Below are 20,176 nucleotides of genomic sequence, written 5' to 3' on the forward strand. Positions count from 1 at the left end.
TGTGAGTTAATACTGCCTTAGTAATCTGAATTGTGAGGCTTTTGGTCAGTTTGAAGAAAAGAGTAGACAATACAACATTAAATGTTAGCAAGTAAATATACAAAGAAATTACAAATAAAGTAACATAATAAAATGTTGTGTTTAATAATCCAAATTACAATGTGAGAATTTTGAAATGCCCTGGGGAAAACATGGACATTGATTACATACCGTTAAAGTACTTTAAAGGTATGTAAGAACTTTTAAAGTACTACACTCTTCCCCCCTTCCTCAGTCCCAGCCCCCACTATGCACGTTTTGAAATTTTTAAAATTTATTTTTTATGTTGCTGGGCCTCGCACGTGTGAGGCAAGCGCTCTACTGCTGAGCCATAACCTCTGGCTCTCCCTACCCCACTACACACTTTTAAATGCCATTTTATCCTCAAATACCCACCTCCACATATGGCATCTCTCTTGAGTATATAAATCATATTCAAGCATCTTCCTTTTAATTTCCTCCTGTTCATCATTGTCAAGCATACTAAAAAGAGACTTGCAGGAAATTTCTCCCAGCCTTTTTAGAGGTGCTGCAAGAAAGGGAAATGTAACTACAGAATAGATAAGGATGGAGGTTGTTTTATTAATTATAATGTGATGACAGAGAAAGTTTCCCATAGCTTCTCTAAATCCAGGTATCCATCTGTGTACCTACATATATACGTTTATCTATATATCTATCTGGAGATTTATGTGGACTTGTAGAGACAAGACTCTCCACGTGTGTCTCTGACGATTCAGGCAATGTGGCCTTGCAGAGAGGTAACAGAAATGAGGCCATTCCTTGGGGAAATCCAAACTATTTCGCAACTTCTAGCGCAATCAACATTCCATCAAGAATCCCTGTCTTCAGGCTGATTGGCTGGGCCGGACTGTGCAGGGTTGGGAGTTTCGCACACCCACCCGCTTTGCTCCCAGGCTACAGGAAGCTCCCGCGCACTTGCGCAGCGGTTCCTTGAAGCTCAACAACGTTGAAGGTGCTGCTCACATCCGCCAGTCCTTTCAACTAAACGGGGAGTCTCTTCTTCCAAAATCCACGTCCTAGTGAGCGTTCCAAAGGAAAACAACAGGTAGGGGCGCGCGAAGTTATGGACTTGAAGCGGGCAGTTCCCAGGAAGAGTGGAGATGTTCAATTTCCAGAGCGCGGACCCCATCGGAGGAGGGCTTCTTGCGGGGTGGAGGGCGTGAAAGATTTTTCGTGGCCAAATCCATGGTGAATAAGTCGGGTGAGTGCTAGTCACTTGAGAAGCTCTCAGCCCTTAGTTTTCAGCGCTAACCGCGCTTAGTGGATCCTGCTGCCCCCAGCGCGCGGATTAGTGTGGTGCGGGTACTGGGTCTCAGCCTGCCGGCGGGTGGATTAAAAAAACAAAAACAAACAAACAAAAAAAAAACACCACCAACAACAAAAAAAACCTTATGTGCAGCGAAGAAAACGCCGAGGTAGAGCTGCGTTTGCAGCCAACGAGATCCAGAAAGCGCCGCCGCCCTCCAAGCTCAATGAACAGCTGTGTGTAAGCGCTGGCAGCCCAGAGAAACCCATCGTGACCATCATCGCCTGGGCAGTTGGTGGATAAGGGCTAGTGCTCTGCCCTGCCGCACTCTGGGATCCGCTGGGGAGTAGAGGTCAGCCTCCCCTCTAACTCCTAGGGGCTATTTGGCTAATGTAATGTAATGTAATGTTTCTTCCCAGGTCGCGATGGAGCTTGAAGGGGACGTCAATGGAAAAGAAGGAGAGAACTCCTTGAAGCTGAGCAACAAAAAAAGGTAGCCAGTTTGTTTCACATTTCTAGTTTATAGCGCTTGAGAGATTTGGGGAGTTTGTTTACAGCCTTCAGCCCTGAAATAAATGTTGTTGGTGATTATTATGTTGATCTTAAGATATCCAAGTCAGCCTTTGGAAGCAGTCCCCACTCTCTCTGCTTAGAGTAGAAGTGCAGTTGGCTGAACTGGACATAGTTTTTGCATCCTCTCTAGGTCTTGGGTGAGGCTTTTTCCACAGCTTCCTGGCCCCAGACAGGCCAGTATTCACATCCCTTTTTAAAATTTTATTGACTTCTCCTTTACAAGCAATATTGATCGCCCACGCACCAGCACCATATGCTGGGTAGGCTCAGCTCTTGTGGTTTTTAGTACCTTGCTTCTGATAAACAGCTACTTAAACAATGCATATTTAGCACCATATGCTGGGTAGGCTCAGCTCTTGTGGTTTAGCACCTTGCTTCTGATAAACAGCTACTTAAACAATGCATATTTGTGGTATGGCCAATGGAACAGAAAGCCAAACTTACCCTTAGGGTTGTTTTTTTTTTTAACTTTAACTTTTAGTGACTATATATAAAATTGGTGATGTAATTACAGGGAAAAAGTAAGTAAAGTTTATCACAGTGGTCTGCCTTTGCAAGAAATTTTACACTTCACTCAATAGGTACATTGTTAGTAGAAAGTTGTAAATTGTAAGACAAAACCAATTAGAAAATATATCAATATTATTAGAAAACAAGCTTTTCACTATAAGAAAACAAAAGCAAACGTGTAAATCAAATAATCAAAATAATGTTAAATATGAATTAGAAACTTCAATATAAATTTATGGTTATTTAATAGTTCATTTTCCATACACTGAAAGGGACAATAGAAATAAGTGCTCCTAATGCCAAATCTTGTTTTTAAATACTGTTGCTCACTAAATGGAATGAGCACCCCATAGAAAAACAGCTAATTTTAGCCAAGTCTTGGGTAGGAAAAATACAAAGAGACCTAGAGTACTTTGTGATACCTGAAAACAGGGAAGTGAAGGTTAATGAAGTAGTCAGAAGACACAGGAGGAAGTTTGGACAGGTTTCCTCTGGTTAAGTCTGGGACAATTTGAGCATCAAGGGAAACAATAGCTGTAATTGATTTTGAGATACTGAATAGAATATAATTGATGAATCCTTTATAATCTGAGAAGAAGGAAACTGAAAGAGGGTGAGAGAGGTACAGAAAATAAAGGAACATTTACAGAAAAATGCAGTGATCGTATTAGAAACTGCATTGTTGTAATTGATCCAGGCAAGAATTATCAATGGAACATAAACTATTTAGAGAAATTGTAACCAACAGTTATCTCCACAATTCTTACTAATGGGAAAAGGAAAAGGTACCTGTCCAGTCAGAGATTTTGTAGTTGGCACCTTATCCAAGTGATCAGATTTAACATCACTTTTGGTGGAACAGACTATGTTAAGTTACTTAGCATGTAATGGAATTTGAGTACACAATATTATGTAGAGGGTATGTTTGCAAACACTAATTTGAACCCAGTCAAGCTTCTAGACTATGGTGCTGTCCAACAGAAATATAATGTAGGCTGTACTTATCATTTAAACATTTCTAGTACCAATTGAAATTAATTTTTAAAAATTAATTGAATAATATTTCCAAAATATAGTCATTGCTACATATAATCAAAATTATTAATAAGATAGTTTACATTATTTTTTCAAACTAAGTACTCCAATTTGATGTACATTTTTACATATACTGTATATCTTTATTGTACTCAGTTTGGAACAGATATCTTCAAGATGTGGGACAAGTTATATCCAGAAATGTGACATTCTTCAACTGCTCTTATCTCTTTAAAAGGGTCAATGTCAAAAGACAAAAAAATAGGGACTTCTAGATTAAGAGAGATAAAAGAGACATAACCACCAAATGTAACATGAGTTTTGATTAAATTAGAGTTCAAAAAATTATAGAAAGCATTTTTGGGAAAATTGAATGTGGATTTGATACTAGATGATGTTAAAATTGTTATTAGTTTTCATAGATGTGATAATGGTGAAGTCGGATTTAAAGTTAGGTAGTCAGTGTAGTTAGGTAAATCGGGTCTAATACCGAGTGAAATCTAAAATGGAGGCCATGCTGGGAATGACTCAGGGAAAACACAGGACAACTCATGGAATGTTAATGAAGTCCCTAGGCCAAAGTCCACCTCAAAGAAACAGCCCCCAACAGATTTGGAGATAGCCCATCCCAAAAGTCCTTCCTGCCCGTTTGGCCCACCTGTGTCCTAACCCTTCCCACCTACATTCCATCACCAAAACTACAAAAAGGGGAAACAACCGCACTTCCACGGATTCCACCTCTTGGGTCCCCTTCTTCCTCCGGGAGAAGTCTTTTCTGCTAATCTTTAATAAACTTCTAATTTCTACTCTGACCTTGCCTCGGCGTGCTTCTTTGGTGTTATTCTTCAATATCGGGGAAGCAAGGACTGGTCACTGGTCAACAGCGGTATCAATGGTAGGAGAATGTGTGATTCCATATTTGCAACTTGCTTTTGAATAGTTTATCAAAATACTAACAAATGTCAGTGTATACTCTCAAAGAGAATGTGGTTAAAAATTAGTAATTGATGAATCTAGATGAGTTATGTGAGTAGTCATTATACTATTCTTTCCATTTTTTCCGTTTATTTGAAGTTTTTCCACAATAAAAGCTTTACATGTAAACAAAGAAAAAGACTTCAAGAAGTCTTTTGGTTTTTTGACCTTTTTTAAAAAACATGGTAGCTTAAAGAACTATGTTATTAAGACAGAAACATTTGGGGGATAGTAGGGGATAGGAAAGGTAGCAGAATACAACAGTCACTAATATGCCATTATGTAATAATGTGAGTATGTAACAGATGTGATTCTGCAATCTGTATTTGGGGTAAAAATGGGAGTTCAAAACCCAATTGAGTCTAATGTATGAAAGATGATACATCATGAGCTCTGTAATGTTTTGAACAATCAATAAAAAAAAAAGACAGAAACATTTAGGTGTATTTATGTAAGAAGTTTTGAGGGATTTATGGAGGGAATTGGTAAAGAAAATTGCTTGATCCTTTACACGTCTTCATTTCTTCATTAATTATTGGTTCTATCATGGTCTGCAGAAAAGGTCTACAGAATTTTCAAATTAGAGACTATTCTTTTTGTTTATTTGTTTGTTTTAGAATTTAAACTTTATTTACTTGTTTGTATGTGGTTCTGAGGATCGAACCCAGTGCCTTACCCATGCTAGGGAAGTGTTCTGCCGTTGAGCTATAGCCCCAGCTCTAGAGACCATTCTTTTAGTTAAGTGATTCCTAATTAACTGTGCCCATCACCATTGACTTTGGTCTGTTCTTAAAACTATGTTTGTTAACATAAATTGTGAAGAAGTATTTGGCTCTACTAAATAGATAAAGCTGGAATAGAGCACTAACTGGGGATATCTGTATTTACAAACTTTCTTCATTAAAGTGATGTTTGATGAGTTGCTTGCCTTTGTAGGCACTGTTTCATGCTGCAGGGGTAAGTGAGTAAAGTAGCAGGGGAGAGAGTTCATGTGAAAGTACTTACAGGCAGTGCAGCATCTCAGAAGTCTGAGCTCACACCTTACAGATTTGGTGATCAGAAGAAAGGCTTTGCAGTTTACATCTTAGCTTTTTTTCCAGGCGTGGGACCTTGGATAAGTTAGTAAACTCTTCTTGCTCCTCTGTGGTTTTCTCATCTCTAAGAGGACAAAATGTGCCTTGGACAGTTGTTTATGAATCATGTATAGGAAGTGCTTACAGTTGGTGCCTGGGACATTCTAGTTCTCCCAAGTAGCATCAGTTTTAGAGAACAAAAAATAAATAAATAAAAAGCTCAGCACTAAAACTCTACTATTTATGGCTATTTCTCTTCTCCCATCCTGGCCCCAGGAATATGGAAATCAGGCCCTTACTGGGAATAGGGTGGAGCCAAACCTGAAAATGTTTGTGTATTTATTTGCGTGTAACATTGCTCCGAAGCCAAACATGAGTAAACTTTGGATTTTTTCTTTAGAAGTCTCTTCACCTCTTTTGACCTCACTTGGTGTAAAGAACAAAGACGAATTTCCTTTTTTTTTTTTAATTTACTTTTTGAACTTAGAAATCCATGAAAAACTAATGCTATTTTTTTTTGAAAAAAAAAATAGTCTTTTATCTGTATGAAAAATGCAGCTGAAGCTGATTTGTTGTGGTTTGTTTGCTTTCCCTGCCTGGGTGGTAGTTATATACAGTGGGTTACTGAGTTACAGGCATTTGAATCTAGGCTCAAAATGATAACTGAGGTTTTTATGCCTAAGGACAGCGTTTTTGTTTCTAATATATTTTTTTAGTTGTAGGTGGACACAATACCTTTATTTCATTTTTTTGAGTGGTGCTGAGGATCGAAATCAGTGCCTCATATATGCTAGGCAAGTGTTCTACCACTGAGCTACAATCCCAGCCGAAGAACAGCCATTTGACAGTTTACAGAACATCTTTTTTGGAGAACAGTTTTTCTAGATTGCATTTATTTTCATAATGGTTCACTTAGGGCTCCAGACATCCTTTCAGAATTAGATTTGTTCATAGAGTGATTGAATTACTTTTTTCCTTAGGTTAGTTAATCCCAACATCTGATCACCTCTGCTCTCCATTAGTACAGGGAATGATTAAGAATAATATTTAGGTAGTAGATAAATAGAATATCTACTGCTGGAACCCATGAATGATTTTAAATTAGGATAAAAATAGGAGACTCATTTTTAGTATATATTTTTTAATTGTAAAAGGAGTGTGTATATGTGTAATCATCGTAGAAAATAAGGAAGTATCTAAGGTACAAGTAAGAAAATATTTTTATAGATAGTATCCAGTGGTAATCACATGGTACATCTTTAAAATTTTTTTTTTTTTGTAATTTAGATGGACAGAATGCCTTTATTTTATTTGTTTATTTTTATGTGGTGCTAAGAATCAAGCCCAGTGTCTCATACATGCTAGGCAAGTACTCTGCAAATGAGCTACAGCCCCAGTCCACCACATGCCATATCTTTCTAAGATAAATGTAAGCATATTTATTTTTGAACGTCATAAATGATATACTATTAAATATGATTTTTTTATTAAAAAGTACATTATGGACATTTTTCTTTGTTTCAGTTGTCACTAAATATAAACTTTGTACATTAATTTGTTAGTTTAAAAATTTTTGTAGTTTTTAAAGTTTTGTGTAACTCCTTTGCTATATTTTTCAGTAAAAAGAAGGAGGAAAAGAAACCAACTGTCAGTGTGTTTGCAATGGTGAGTTTTGAATTAATTCACTATTAAAAATACTTTGGTAATTTGACTTCTTATCTATAAAAGAGATATATTATTTGGTGTAATATTTTCTTACATGATTTGGTAATGGAAAGGCAAAATGAACTAGTTGGATTTAGCTTATTTTCAGAGGAATGATGATTATAGCTTTGCTGTGTGAATTGAGTTTTGGATTTCAGTATTCTCCTAACTAGTTATGTTGCCAGTTATCTATTGCCTCTGGAAATGTTTCTCCCAGGGATGGTCTTTGTCATCTTGATAGAGAGAACCTCTTACATTGCATGCTGTCTTTTAATGGCTCTGAAATGCTGGTAGGTTTGAAGTCCAAGTCCCAAGTCCCAAGAGCCCATAATAATAAAAGGTAGCAATGGGTTATTTATTACCATGATTTAGCATAGGCCATTGTTCTCTGTTCTGAATAGCTGAGAATCTGGAATCTGAAAACCTTACCATAACTCTTTATTTCCTTTTCTAGTTGCATGATGGTTGTTTTGAAGCTTTTCTTTAATCCCACTTGGATTAAGATAGGTGTTTTTTGGTGTGGCTGGTTTTTCATAATTTTATTTCCCTGAATCTTTCCTTTTTTCTAAGAGTCCAAACTTAGATGAACTTAGGTGAACTGTTCCAGGGGTGAACCCAGAAGATTAGTGAATCAATTAAGTCTTGCTGCACATACTTTACAGTTTACTCATATACACTAGACATATTTTTAAAATAGAGAGGAGTGGATAGACTGCTATATAAAATGGATCTTGGTAAATTGAGTATAAAAATAGCTATAAGTAGGAAAAAAAGTTGCGTGACTTTTGCATTGAGGACCTTGGTTATCTTATACCATCTTCATTTTCTTGTGCTACATTTGCTCTTACTGTGGCTCCTCCTTTTGTTCTATTTCCACTTCCTTTGAAATATTTGGAAGATGAGACTCAGACATTCACAATAGCATTACTTATATTACCAAATGACAGCTTTTGTTTGTTTTAGATTTCGTACTTACACTCTGTATGGAAAGAAATGTTTATGTTAAATTTGAATTTATTCCCAGCATTTAATTTCAGTTTTGTTATTTTGAGACCAAAACATTTCTGTATTTTATAGTTTAGGGTTTTTTTCTTTCTTTCTTTCCTTTCCTTTTTTTTTTTTTTTTTGGCACTAGGAATTAAACTCAGGGCCTCATGCATGCTAAGCATATGCTCTGTCACTCAGCTACACCTCTAGCCCTATAGTTTGATTTTTATTATTTGTACATTAAACTTTTTTTTTTAATTTAGCATTTCTATGTTTTATAAAATGTTACAGATTCAAATATATCAGAACTCAATTCAAGTCAACAAAAGAATAAAATCTGGAGTTCAAATGTGAGGAAATAGTAATAACACACATATAACACTATGTGCTAGGCATTGTTTTAAGTACTTTATGTAGAAATTCATTTAATCTTTAGGACTCCTTTTGTGGTAGATGTTACAGTTTTACAGATGAAGAAATTGAGGCCAGGCATTTACTTTTCCCAGGATATACAGCAGGGCCAAGATAGAATGTATTCTAAAACTTTCTATGAAGTACGATACTACTGGGATGACTTTCCTTATATCTTTTTTCCTGAACAGTGACATAGAAAACAATGAACCTAACTTGTACACAAAACCTTAAATACAAAAACATAAGCAGAAAGCTTAATGGCAAATGCTGATGTGACTGTATTGCTAACCAGTTATAGTTTCCAGCTAAGAAAAAGACTCTTACCTGTTAGAGATGGGTTTTTTGGAATAGTGGTAACACTCCCCAGATTTGAGTTTCAGATACCAGTCAAGACCAATTTTGTATGCAGATCTTTCTAAATACAGCAGAACTCTTCTGCTCATGGTGTCTGTTAACTTATTTTTACTATGAAACTTTATCAATTTTGAGAAAGTGATAAAAAAAATAAGGAACAGATTTAAGACTTCCTACTGATGTGACTCTGCAATCTGTATATGGGGTAAAAATGGGAGTTCATAACCCACTTGAATCAAAGTGTGAAATATGATATATCAAGAACTATGTAATGTTTTGAACAACCAATAAAAAAAAAGACTTCCTACTGGTCTTTGCTTTATTTATAGCAGGCCTCACGTCAGCATTTATAGAAACACAAAAGTAGAATAAACTGAACGCAAGTGGGGAAAAGGGACAAGTAGAGGAATTAAGAGAAGGAGAGAGAAAAATTGGGCTGCAGATTCTGTACAAAATGAACTCCTTAAAGATTATACGCTCCTGCCAGAAGCATACTGCAGATTCAACTCTGAGCTCTCCACAGTATATATCTTATTGAAATATTTTTTTTTCTAAATAGATAATAGCTATCAATGTTAAGTACCAGGAATTTGTTAAGTACTCTCCCCATGTATTATCTGACTTAATTCACACAATAACCCTAGGATGTAAGAGCTTATGTTATCCTTATGTTTCAGATGTGGAAACAGACTCACAGAAGTTAAATAATGCATTTAAAGTCACCGAGTCACATTACTAGCAAGGAGGCAGGCCCAGATTTTGTCCAGACATGCCTTGTTGCTTCTAAAAGCTGTGATTGTTTATGGGGATTTATGATTGGTTAAACTGTTGTCTGCTTATAAAGAATTCTTTGTTAAATGCCGTTACCTTCTGCCCACCTGTTAGTGAAGATCTTGTAACCTGTCTCAGTATATACTTTTCCCTTCCTGGTCCTTCTACCAACTTGGGTGATTTTTCTGGTTATAGGCATAAACCACTCCTTGACCTTCACCACTGCTATAATCTTACAAACCCACCTGAATTTGGAAATGTTCCCTCTCTGTTTCCCTTGTTAAAACAGAGGGACTATCCAGTTCTTAATACTATTCACTCACTTGGACTTTGACTCTCATCTTAAGTACCTGGCCTTCTTTAGTACCTGGCATTATCATTCTTTTTATCTTCAGTCTCTGTCCCTGAAGTGGGTTCTGCTCCATCAAGTCTCTTTCATCTTCCTAATGCCCTTGAAACCATGTACAAGAGTTGTCTTTGCTTTCTATCTCAGTTACATCTTCCTATCAGTTTTTTATTTGTTTTAATTAGTTACGCATGACAGTACAATGATCTTGACATATCTAATTTTTAAATTTGTTTTAATTAGTAACACATGACAATACAATGCATTTATGCATTTTGATATATCATACATAAATGGGGTATCATTTCTCCTTTTTCTGATTGTACATGTTGTAGAATCACATCAGTCATGCAACCATGTATGTATATAAGATAATAATGTGTGTGTATTAGTTTTGAACCTATAGAAATTTGACTTCTGTCCTCAACACTCACGAAATTCAGTGGGCATTTAAAAATTCCATCTTGACCTATTTATAGCCCTTGACATGGTCCATCATATTAGAATCTTCTCTTTGCCTTTGTGATATCAGAGTGTAATGATTTGCTTTCCAGCTATTTGGCTTTTTCTTGTGTCACCTTTACCTATGATGTTATTGTTCCTCAACCCCATATCACATGAGCCAGTGAAGGTGTTGACATTATTCTAGGTCTACACAGCTGTTTTTTTTTTTTTAAATTTTGATCCTCATGTAAAACTTCTTTCTCATTTGAGTCTCTGTATGATTATGTTTTCTTGTATCCATCTTCAGAGGTATCCTCTAAAAACTTCTAATTACTCCTTCATTGAAGACTGTGGCATTTGACTGCTTCAATTTCATTCACCTAGCTCCAGTTATACTGAATATTTCAGTAAAATTATAAATAAGCCTAGACTCAACATTCTTTAGTTTCTTCAGTTATCTCAACCTTCAGTTGAGTCCTTATTTGTGAGTGAGAACCTTAGGCTAATCCCCAAGCCTGAAAAGTCTTATTATTACATATGCAAAACTAATAATAGTAACCTCTTATTTTATCTACGAAGTCATAAACTCTGATGTATTACTTTGACTACGATTTCTTTTATCTACAAAGTCATAAACTCTGATATATTACTCTTTGACTACAATTTCTGCTTCCTTCCACCTTTGCCCTTCCTCTTGGTTATTCCCCTTTTGACATCATATGTGCATCTCCTATTTATGCTTTAGCAAAACATCACTAACTTTATTGCTTAAAACAACACACATTATTACCTTACAGTTCTGAACTTGGAGGTCGAACTGCTAAAACCAAGGTGTCAGCAGGATTCCTTTCTTTCTGGAGGAGAATCTGTTTCTAGAGGGCACTTGTGTTCCTGAACCTCTGGCCCCCTTCCTGCATCACTCCAGCCTCCTCTACTATCATGTCTCCTACTGTTGATGCTGAGCCTTCTGCCTCCCTCTTAGAAGTCGCTTTGTGATTAATTGGGTCCACCTGAATAACCCAGGATAGTCTCCCCATCCTAAGATCCTTAACATTGATAGTCTCTTTACCAAACAGGAAAGCATATTCACAAGAACCTGGGATTAGGATGTGAAGGGGACATTATTCTGCCAATCACACCTGGTCAAGACTTTACTCTCAATTGCTCTTTTTTCTGGGTATTCCTCTTCCAGTTTTTCCCTTCTAAATATCTTCCCATACTAGCCACATCAAATCACTCAATCTCTTCCTTCAAATTGTACATGTTGTAGAATGTACAATTTGAATGCTCTTCCTTTCTACTTACATGGAATATGTAGAGTAAAACCAAAATTCTTTCTTGTTGCTATAAAAGACTCAGCATAATCTGACCTGGTCTCACCTCATCTCTGACTTTATTGTATACAAATCTTCCATACTCTGCTCTTGCCACAGTGTTCATGCTGTTTGATCTTTGAGGCACAGTAAGCTTATGTCCATCCAAGGATCTTTGTGTTTGCTCTTTCTGCCTGGAATGCTCAGCCTCAGATCATCACATAACTGTATCCCTCTGTCATTGAGGTCCCTTCCCAGGGACAATCCCTGACTAGCCAGTCTAAACCCACTGGCCATGCTTGTCAGTGGGCCATGGCCCTCTATGATATTTTTTCTGAATACTTAACCACTGATTTCTTGTTCATCATGTCTTCCATTCTCTGAATGTAAGCTCTGTGAGGGTGGAGTTTTTGTGTTTTATTCAGTGTTGTATGTCAATTGCCTAAAAAAGTGCCTGGAACTTTACTAAGTACCTAGATATTGAATGAATATTAAATACCTCTATTCCCTCTTTTACTATTTATCCTGAGTGTGAGCATTATGAGGACAAATGAATGATGTGTCTTAGTCACTGTCATTGTCAGTACCTAGAACCAAGCATGACTCTTATTTTTTTAAATATTTTTTGAATGTTGGATGAATGAATGAATGAATTCACTGACTTCCCTCTCTAACCTGGGAACCATGTTCCCATCTAGCCTGTTGCATATTACCTAAACCACTTTCCTACCAGCACCCTCTACTTTGCCCCAGAGAGCCTGACTCTTAGTTTTTGGCATGGATTACCCTTCTTTTTATGTAGTTCTGGTTCACCATATCTCTCTTTCCTATCAGTAACTAACCAAATAATTTTTTTCCTTTTTTTAAGGACTCCAGTTATAATTAGTTTAAATTTCTCTCTTACATTTCACCTAATATGTTATAACTTTTTGACTGTTTGTCTCTTACAGTCAAGGTGAGAGCCTGAAAATTCTTATTATTACATATATAAAACCAATAATAGTAACCTCTTATTTTGTGTTTTATATTGTATGCTTCATAAAAAGTTTCTCATATTAAGTCTCATTTTAATCCTCATAAAACAACTATATGGGATTTTCTGTGTTTATGAATATTTTTCTCAGTTTATAAATAAGGAAATTGAGGTTAAAGGTTAAGAGATGCCACCTCAAAAGGCTCTTTCCTAATAAACTATAGAACTAGGCCATTTGATGGTGGCTTTTGTCCTACTCAGTATTATGTTACCACTGTTCTCAAATCTTCTTTCTTTTTTTCTCCAGAAATCAATCTTGCTTCATATAATATAGAAATATGAGATTCTTATTCTCTGGAATTTCTGTCTATTTCTAGAAACTTAATTTTGTCTATATTTACTCTCTCTCTTTTTTTTTTTTTTGGTACCAGTATTGAGCTTAGGAGTGCTTAACCAGTGAACCACACCCCCAGCCCAAAATTATATTTTGTTTTGAGACAGGATCTTGCTGAGTTGTTTAGGACCTCACTAAATTGCTAAGGCTGGCTTTGAACTCAGGATCCTCCTGCCTCAGTCTCCCAAGCAGCTGACATTATAGGCATGTGCCACCATGCCTGGCTCTATTTACTCTAATGTTTGTTCCTTCTAGTTCCTTCTGTTTCAGAACCATCCCTTTTTTTACCAAGTTTATGATGAAAATTTTCAAGCATAAAAAATAGGATAGTAAAATTCACACTTATGTAGTCATCATTTATAACTTTTTTCCATGTTTCATCTGACATTATGGATTTCATGATATTACATATATAACTAACTTGGTTTATATTTCTTGAAATTTTTTCTACAAAACATTTTCCTGTGTAACATGATGCATTGATTATATTTAACAAAATGAACAATGATTTCTTAATATTGTATAGAGCTCTGTTCATATTCATATGTTCTCATTATTTCCAAAAAATGTCTTTAACAATTAATTTGTTCAAAGAAGAATCCAGTCAATAATAATATTTGGGTATTATGTCTTCTTAGTCTAGAACAGTTTCCTCCTCTTTTTAAATGATATTGACATATTGAAAAGACTGTACTAGTTGTCTTGTAGAATGTCCCACCTGCTGGACTATTTTGATTGTTTCCCTGGAGCATCATCTAACTTGATCTTCCATGCTTTGTACTTTTTATGGTAATGGTTAGGTCTAAAGATTTTAATACATTCAGACCAAACATTTTTTGGTAAGAAAATTGCACAGGGGATGCTGTATACTTCATGTCCATCACATCCAGAAACATCACATGCCAAGGAATTCACTTTTCATGATGCTAAATTTAGTCATTTGTTTAGGTGATGACAGATTGGACCCTTCCTAATGCACACTGTAACGGGATCTCTACCCCTTGCAACTATGGAGAAATCTTGGGGCATTGTAGGAGTTTTTTTTTTTTAACCTAATACTTATATTATCTACTGATGATCTCCTGCCTCAGGTTCTTGAAATATTTGTTTATTCTGCAGAACATTGTTTCATCCTAATTTACTTCCTACATTTCACCAGTTGTCTCTTTGGAAAATTTACCTATGAATGCAAGACTTCATTAAATAGTCTCCCTTGACACTGAATCCCACTCTAGCAACTACCCTCTCTCTTCTTCCTTTTGCCCCAAGATCATCTAAATGAGAGTCAACATGCTATCTCTGTTACTTAATCTCTATTTTTTTCCTTAATTCTATGTATTTCTTATCTCTTTCTGGATAAACTTATCCACTCCTATGACTTCTGCTACAAAACTATGCCTCAGACTTTGAATTCTTTCCATGTACTTTCTGAATAGCACTTCCCAGATGAGCATTCAGACAAGACTCAATAAGACTTCTGTCCTCTCCATTCCCTCAAGCCCTTGTCTCTGCCAGCTTGTCCCAGCTTCCTGAAGGGTGTGTCAATATGCTTCTTTTCCATCAAGAAGGGATGTGCTCAATTTTTTTTTTTTTTTTTTTTTTGGTACTGGGGATATAACTCAGGGGCACTCAACTGCTGAGCCACATCCCCAGCCCTGTTTTTTAAATTTAGAGACAGGGTCTCACTGAGTTGCTTAGCACCTTGCTTTTGCTGAGACTGGCTTTGAACTTGTGATCCTCCTGCCTCAGCCTCCAGAGCCACTAGGATCACAGGGGTGCGCCACTGCACCCAGCCCATGTGCTCAATTTTGTGTCTATTCTGTACAGTGTGCTATGGAAGCCTATGGAGTATTCATTGCCTAAATTTTTGCTTTATCTTCCTCCGTTTTAAACTCTGTGAGGGCAGGTTTCCATCTTTGGCATTTACTCTCTGGCTTTTATCTGTCCTTGAGATGGCACTCAGCAGATACTTACATGTTGGGCTGCTTGTTTTTATTATCACCGATGAGTAGTTGTGGAGGCAAAATATCCTGTGGTGGTGGTGAGGGATATCTTTGCACATCGGTCATCTTCTTTCCTGTACTGAGGAATTTGCTATTTTGCCCATTCAGTAGAGTCTCTAAGATAAAATAAATTGTTTCTGCTTATCTCTCCCCTTTCATTTTTGTTTTTGTTTTTTTTAGAGGAAGAGGATGAATCCTTAGTCAAGATAATATAAGTAGCAGCAAAATCTGGCCTGTGATTCAATCAAACATAAAAAAAAATTGCCCAAAAAAAAGGCGATGGTGTTTTGGGGTCATGAAAAGTTATGTCATCAACCCCATCTTAACTACTTGATTACATTTTTGAAAGTTAGGAAAGATTTAAATCCAAATGCCTGAGTACTCTTTATATTAGACACTCTTCTTACTCCAAACCCTAACTTTCACTTATCATTTTATCACATAATTTCACTTTCTTCCTTCTGTTTTATGGGCTGCCATTTGCTACTGCCAAGGGCTTTTACACTCTTTGTTTTCCCACTGGTCAATTTGGCACTTACTCCCACTCATTACTACTGCATTTTTGAAGGTTCCTCATTAACTAACTTTAGATTGGTGTCTGTCTTCTCTTGAAGTATATAAAAGCTCTAAAATCTTGGTTTTTGCTGCTACGTCTTTTGCATTGCCTGATCCATAATCTTTGTTTTGATTTACACTCTCTGCCTAGACCTAAAACTTTTCATGCAGTTTGCATGGGTTAAAAACCTGCTGTCTATAGTCACATCCACCTACTTTGGGGTTTATCCTTTTTGGGGAAGAGAGGTGTCAGGGATTGAACTCAGGGGCAATCAACCACTGAGCCACATCACCAGCCCTATTTTGTATTTTGTTTAGAGACAGGGTCTCACTGAGTTGCTTTGCACCCTGCAATTGCTGAGGCTTGCTTTGAACTTAGGATCCTCCTGCCTCAGCCTCCCCAGCTGCTGGGAGTACAGGCATGTGCCACCTTGCCCTGCAGTGTTTATCCTTAATTGCTTCTTTGGAGAACCCTGTGCCCATTTTTTATTATTATAATTAACACATTTACTATGCAAATGAATGGACTTCATTGTGATATTTCCATATGTGCATACATTATATGCTGATCATCTCCATCTACTTCTAACCTCTCTTTCCTATATTCCTGGCCCCCTTCCTAGTCCTAATTATACTTTCAGGTCTCTCCCTACCCCTAGATTCCACATATGAGAGAAAATGTGCCATACTTGTCTTTCTGTGTCTGACTTCTGTTACTTAACATGATACCCTCTAGTTCCATCCATATTCCTGCAAATGAAAGGATATCATTCTTGTTTATGGCTGAATAATCCTCTGTTGTGTATCATGTATCGTATTTTTTTATCCATTCATTTGTTATACAGGCACATTCTATAATATTCTATAATGACTATATTAATTTACATTCCCTCCAACAGTGTGTAAGTGTTCTTTTCTCTCCACATCCTTGTCAGTATTTGTTATTTTTCATGTTTTTGATAATAACCCTTTGAACTAAGGTGACATGAAATCTCATTGTAATTTGCATTTCCCAGATGGCTTATGATATTGAGCATTTTTTCATGTTTATTGGCCATTTGTAATTCTTCTTTTGAGAAGTGTCTATTTGAATCATTTGCCCATTTTTTAATTGGATTACTTCTTTTTGTTGTTAAGTTTTTTGAGTTCTTTACATAGCTTATATATTAATGCTTTGCCAGATGAATAGCTGGCAAAGATTTTTTTTCCATTTTGTATGTTATCTCTTTGTTGATTATTTTCTTTGCTGTGCAGAAGCTTTTTAATTTGAGGTAATTCCACTTGTCAATTCTTGCTTTTGTTTTCTGTGCTTTTGGATTTCCATACAGAAAATTGTTGCCTGTACCTATATCTTGAAGTATTTCTTCTATGTTTTCCTCTGATATTTTGAGAGTTTCAGGTCTTATACTAAGGTCTTTGATTCATTTTGAGTTGACTTTTCACTAGGGTTATGGTTTAATCTTTTGCACATGGATATCCGTTTGTTGAAGAGATGGTTCCTTCTCTCATATGATTTTGGCACCTTGCTCAAGAATCAGTTGGCTGAAGATACATGGATTTATTTCTGGGATCTTTATTATGTTCATTGACCAACATGTCTGTTGTTAAGCCAATCCATGCTGCTTTGGTTACTACAGCTCTGTATGTGATATTTTTGAACTCAGTTATTGTGATGTCTCCAGTTTTGTTCCTTTTGCTCAAGATTGCTTTGACTATTTGGGATGTTTCATGATTCTGTTGAAGTTTAGAAATATTTTTATAGCTTTATGAAGAATGTCATTGTTATGTTTTCATGGGGATTATATTGAATCTGTAGATTGTTTTGTGTTGTCTGGACATTTTAACAATATTAATCTTTTCAATTCACGAACAGGATAGGATGTCTTTCCATTTTATGAGTATTGTCCCCAATTGCATTCATCAATGTTTCATAATTTTTGCTGTACAGGTATTTCAAGTCCTTAGTTAGGCTTATTTATGGTATTTTATTGTTATTATGTGTGACTGTAGTGAATGGGATTTTTTCCTGATTTCTTAGCAAATTCATTATTAGTGTATAGAAAAACTACTGATGTTTTGTATGCTGATTTTGTATCCTGCTACTTTACTGAATTCATATTTCAGTTCTAAGTCTTTTTGTGGAGACTTTAGACTTTTCTGTGTATAGAATTATATTATCTGCAAATATGAATAATTCGATTTCCTTATTTCCTATTAATATGTCTTTTATTTCTTTCTCTTGCCTAATTGCTCTAGTTAAAACTTTTAGTGAATAAGCAATGAGAGTGGACAACCTTGTCTTGTTTCTGATCTTAGAGTAAATGCTTTCAGTTTTTCCATATTCAATGTGATGTTGGATATGAGTTTGATGTATATAGCTTTTATTATGTTGAGAAATGATCCTATTATACCAAATTTGCTTTTTTTTATCATGAAGGGATTTGAATTTTATCAAATGTCTTTCTGCATATGTTGAGATGATCAGATGTCATATGATTTTTATCCTTTTTTTTTTTTTTTTTGGTACCAGGGATTGAACCCAGGGGTGCTTAACCACTAAGCCACGTCCCCAGCCCTTTTTATATTGTTTAGAGACAGCAACTCTTTTTGAGTTGCTTTAGGACCTGTTCAAAATTCAAAGTTGCTGAGGCTGGCTTTGAACCTGCAATCCTCCTACCTCAACCTCCCAAGCTGCCAGGATTAACAGGCATGTGCCACCAAGCCCAGCTGATTTTTATCCTTGATTCTATTTATGTGATGGATTATGCATATTGATTTGCATGTTAAACCACCATTGCATCTCTAAAGCCAACTTAATCATGGTGTATGATTTTTTTTAATGATATTGATTTGATATGTAAGTAGTTTGTTGAGGATTTTTCCATCTGTGATCATCAGGGATACTGGTCTATAGTTTTCTCTTTTTGTTGTGGTGTCTTTTTTTGTTTTGGTAGAAGAGTAGTGATGATCTTGTAGAATGAGTTTAGAATGCTTCCATCCCTTTCAATTCCCATTCTTCTTACTGTGCCCTCTTCCCATCACTGTTTGGATCCAAAGGAGCATTTCTTGCCTTCCTGAGACTTAAAAACTTATGTGGATTTGCACTGGTGGTTCATTGTGGCCATACTCTACCTTTTCAGGAAAAATGTTCCTTGAGAAGCATGTATCTGAGTCAATCTTCTTCTCCTCCTTCTCATTACTAAGGCCTAATTATTTTAAAATTATTTTACACTTACGCAAATACTATTGTACAGCAGCAGATCTTTAACCCTTTCTTAAGGTGATGAAATGTTTCCTGAATTGTGTCTTCTGAGGAGACTATGACATTCAAATTTGTTTTCATGAAATTAAAAGTGACTTTTATTTATGGAAATCAGAACAATAAATACTGGATTTCTAAGACTTTGATAATTCTTATCAGTCCTCATATAAGAAAAGTAGATAGATGGAGTCTAATATGAAAAATTAGGCCAGAACTCAGTAGAAGAATCAAATGCCCATTTATAATTCAGCTATCGCAGTAACAAAGGTAGAGGGTAGCTTGGACCAAAGTGTTAGAAAGTAGCATGCAAAAAGAGCTTGCATTTAAAATATATTTTGAAGGTAGAGAAAATCATTCATGAAACTGCTGATTATGTTTATGCTCTCTTTTCTTTTTCTTTTTTCCCCCTCTTTTCTTTTTCTTAGTTTCGCTATTCAGATTGGCTTGATAAGTTGTACATGGTGCTGGGAACTTTGGCTGCTATTGTCCACGGAGCTGCCCTCCCCGCCATGATGCTGGTGTTTGGAGACATGACAGATACCTTTGCAAATTTTGGAAACTTAATCCCAGAAAACTTTACAAGTAAGTATTGTTTATGGCATTGATTTTATTGGAAATCACTTTGAGCAATGTTTGTGGAGCCCTTACTAAATATATTTAATACTGTGGGAGATAGAGGGTCTGAGTTCCAGCTCATGTTTGTAATGAGTTTGAGAAGATAATAGAACACCTAATAGAAATGCCATCAGAAATATGTAGAAAAGGAGAGGGCTCTCTGAAGTCAGAAATATTCTAGAAAGCTTAAGGAGGAAGTATAGGAAACTAAGCAGGACTTTATACACTGGAATCAGTTATGAGAGTCCTTGATAGATTGGCTACGTGACTGAGAGGGGAATCCAAGTGATTCTAATGCTTTTAGCTTAAAAAATCAGAAAGATGCAGTTGCTGTCAACTAAGATGAGAAAGTCGGAGGAAGAATAGGTTTGGGCAGAAAATTCCAGAAATTTAGTTTTGGATATTGTCCAGGGTTGGGCTGTCTGGAAGCAGATACAAGAATGAAGAAAAGGAGCCAAGACAACTAGGGTGTGAGTGTAAATGTGTGTGTGTGTGTGTGTGTGTGTGTGTGTGTATTTAGGATGGGAATAATATTAACTTGTTTGTGTGTGAATGGAAATAATCCA

General features: G+C 36.1%; 1 protein-coding gene across 1 annotated transcript in view; it reads left to right on the forward strand.

The window, feature by feature from the left end:
- The first annotated feature begins 992 nt into the window (after window positions 1–992).
- Window positions 993–20,176, forward strand: part of ABCB1 (ATP binding cassette subfamily B member 1) — an 83,982-nt gene continuing 64,798 nt past the window's right edge. Inside the window, exons 1-4 of the mRNA XM_081287890.1 lie at window positions 993–1,108; window positions 1,729–1,802; window positions 7,095–7,140; window positions 19,421–19,577. Of these exons, the coding sequence (XP_081144016.1) occupies window positions 1,735–1,802; window positions 7,095–7,140; window positions 19,421–19,577 (271 nt within the window). The 5' untranslated portion in view covers window positions 993–1,108; window positions 1,729–1,734. The remainder of the gene's footprint in view (window positions 1,109–1,728; window positions 1,803–7,094; window positions 7,141–19,420; window positions 19,578–20,176) is intronic.

This window comes from Spermophilus citellus (assembly GCF_964194105.1).
Source record: "Spermophilus citellus genome assembly, chromosome: 3".
NCBI classification, from domain to species: Eukaryota; Metazoa; Chordata; class Mammalia; order Rodentia; family Sciuridae; genus Spermophilus; species Spermophilus citellus.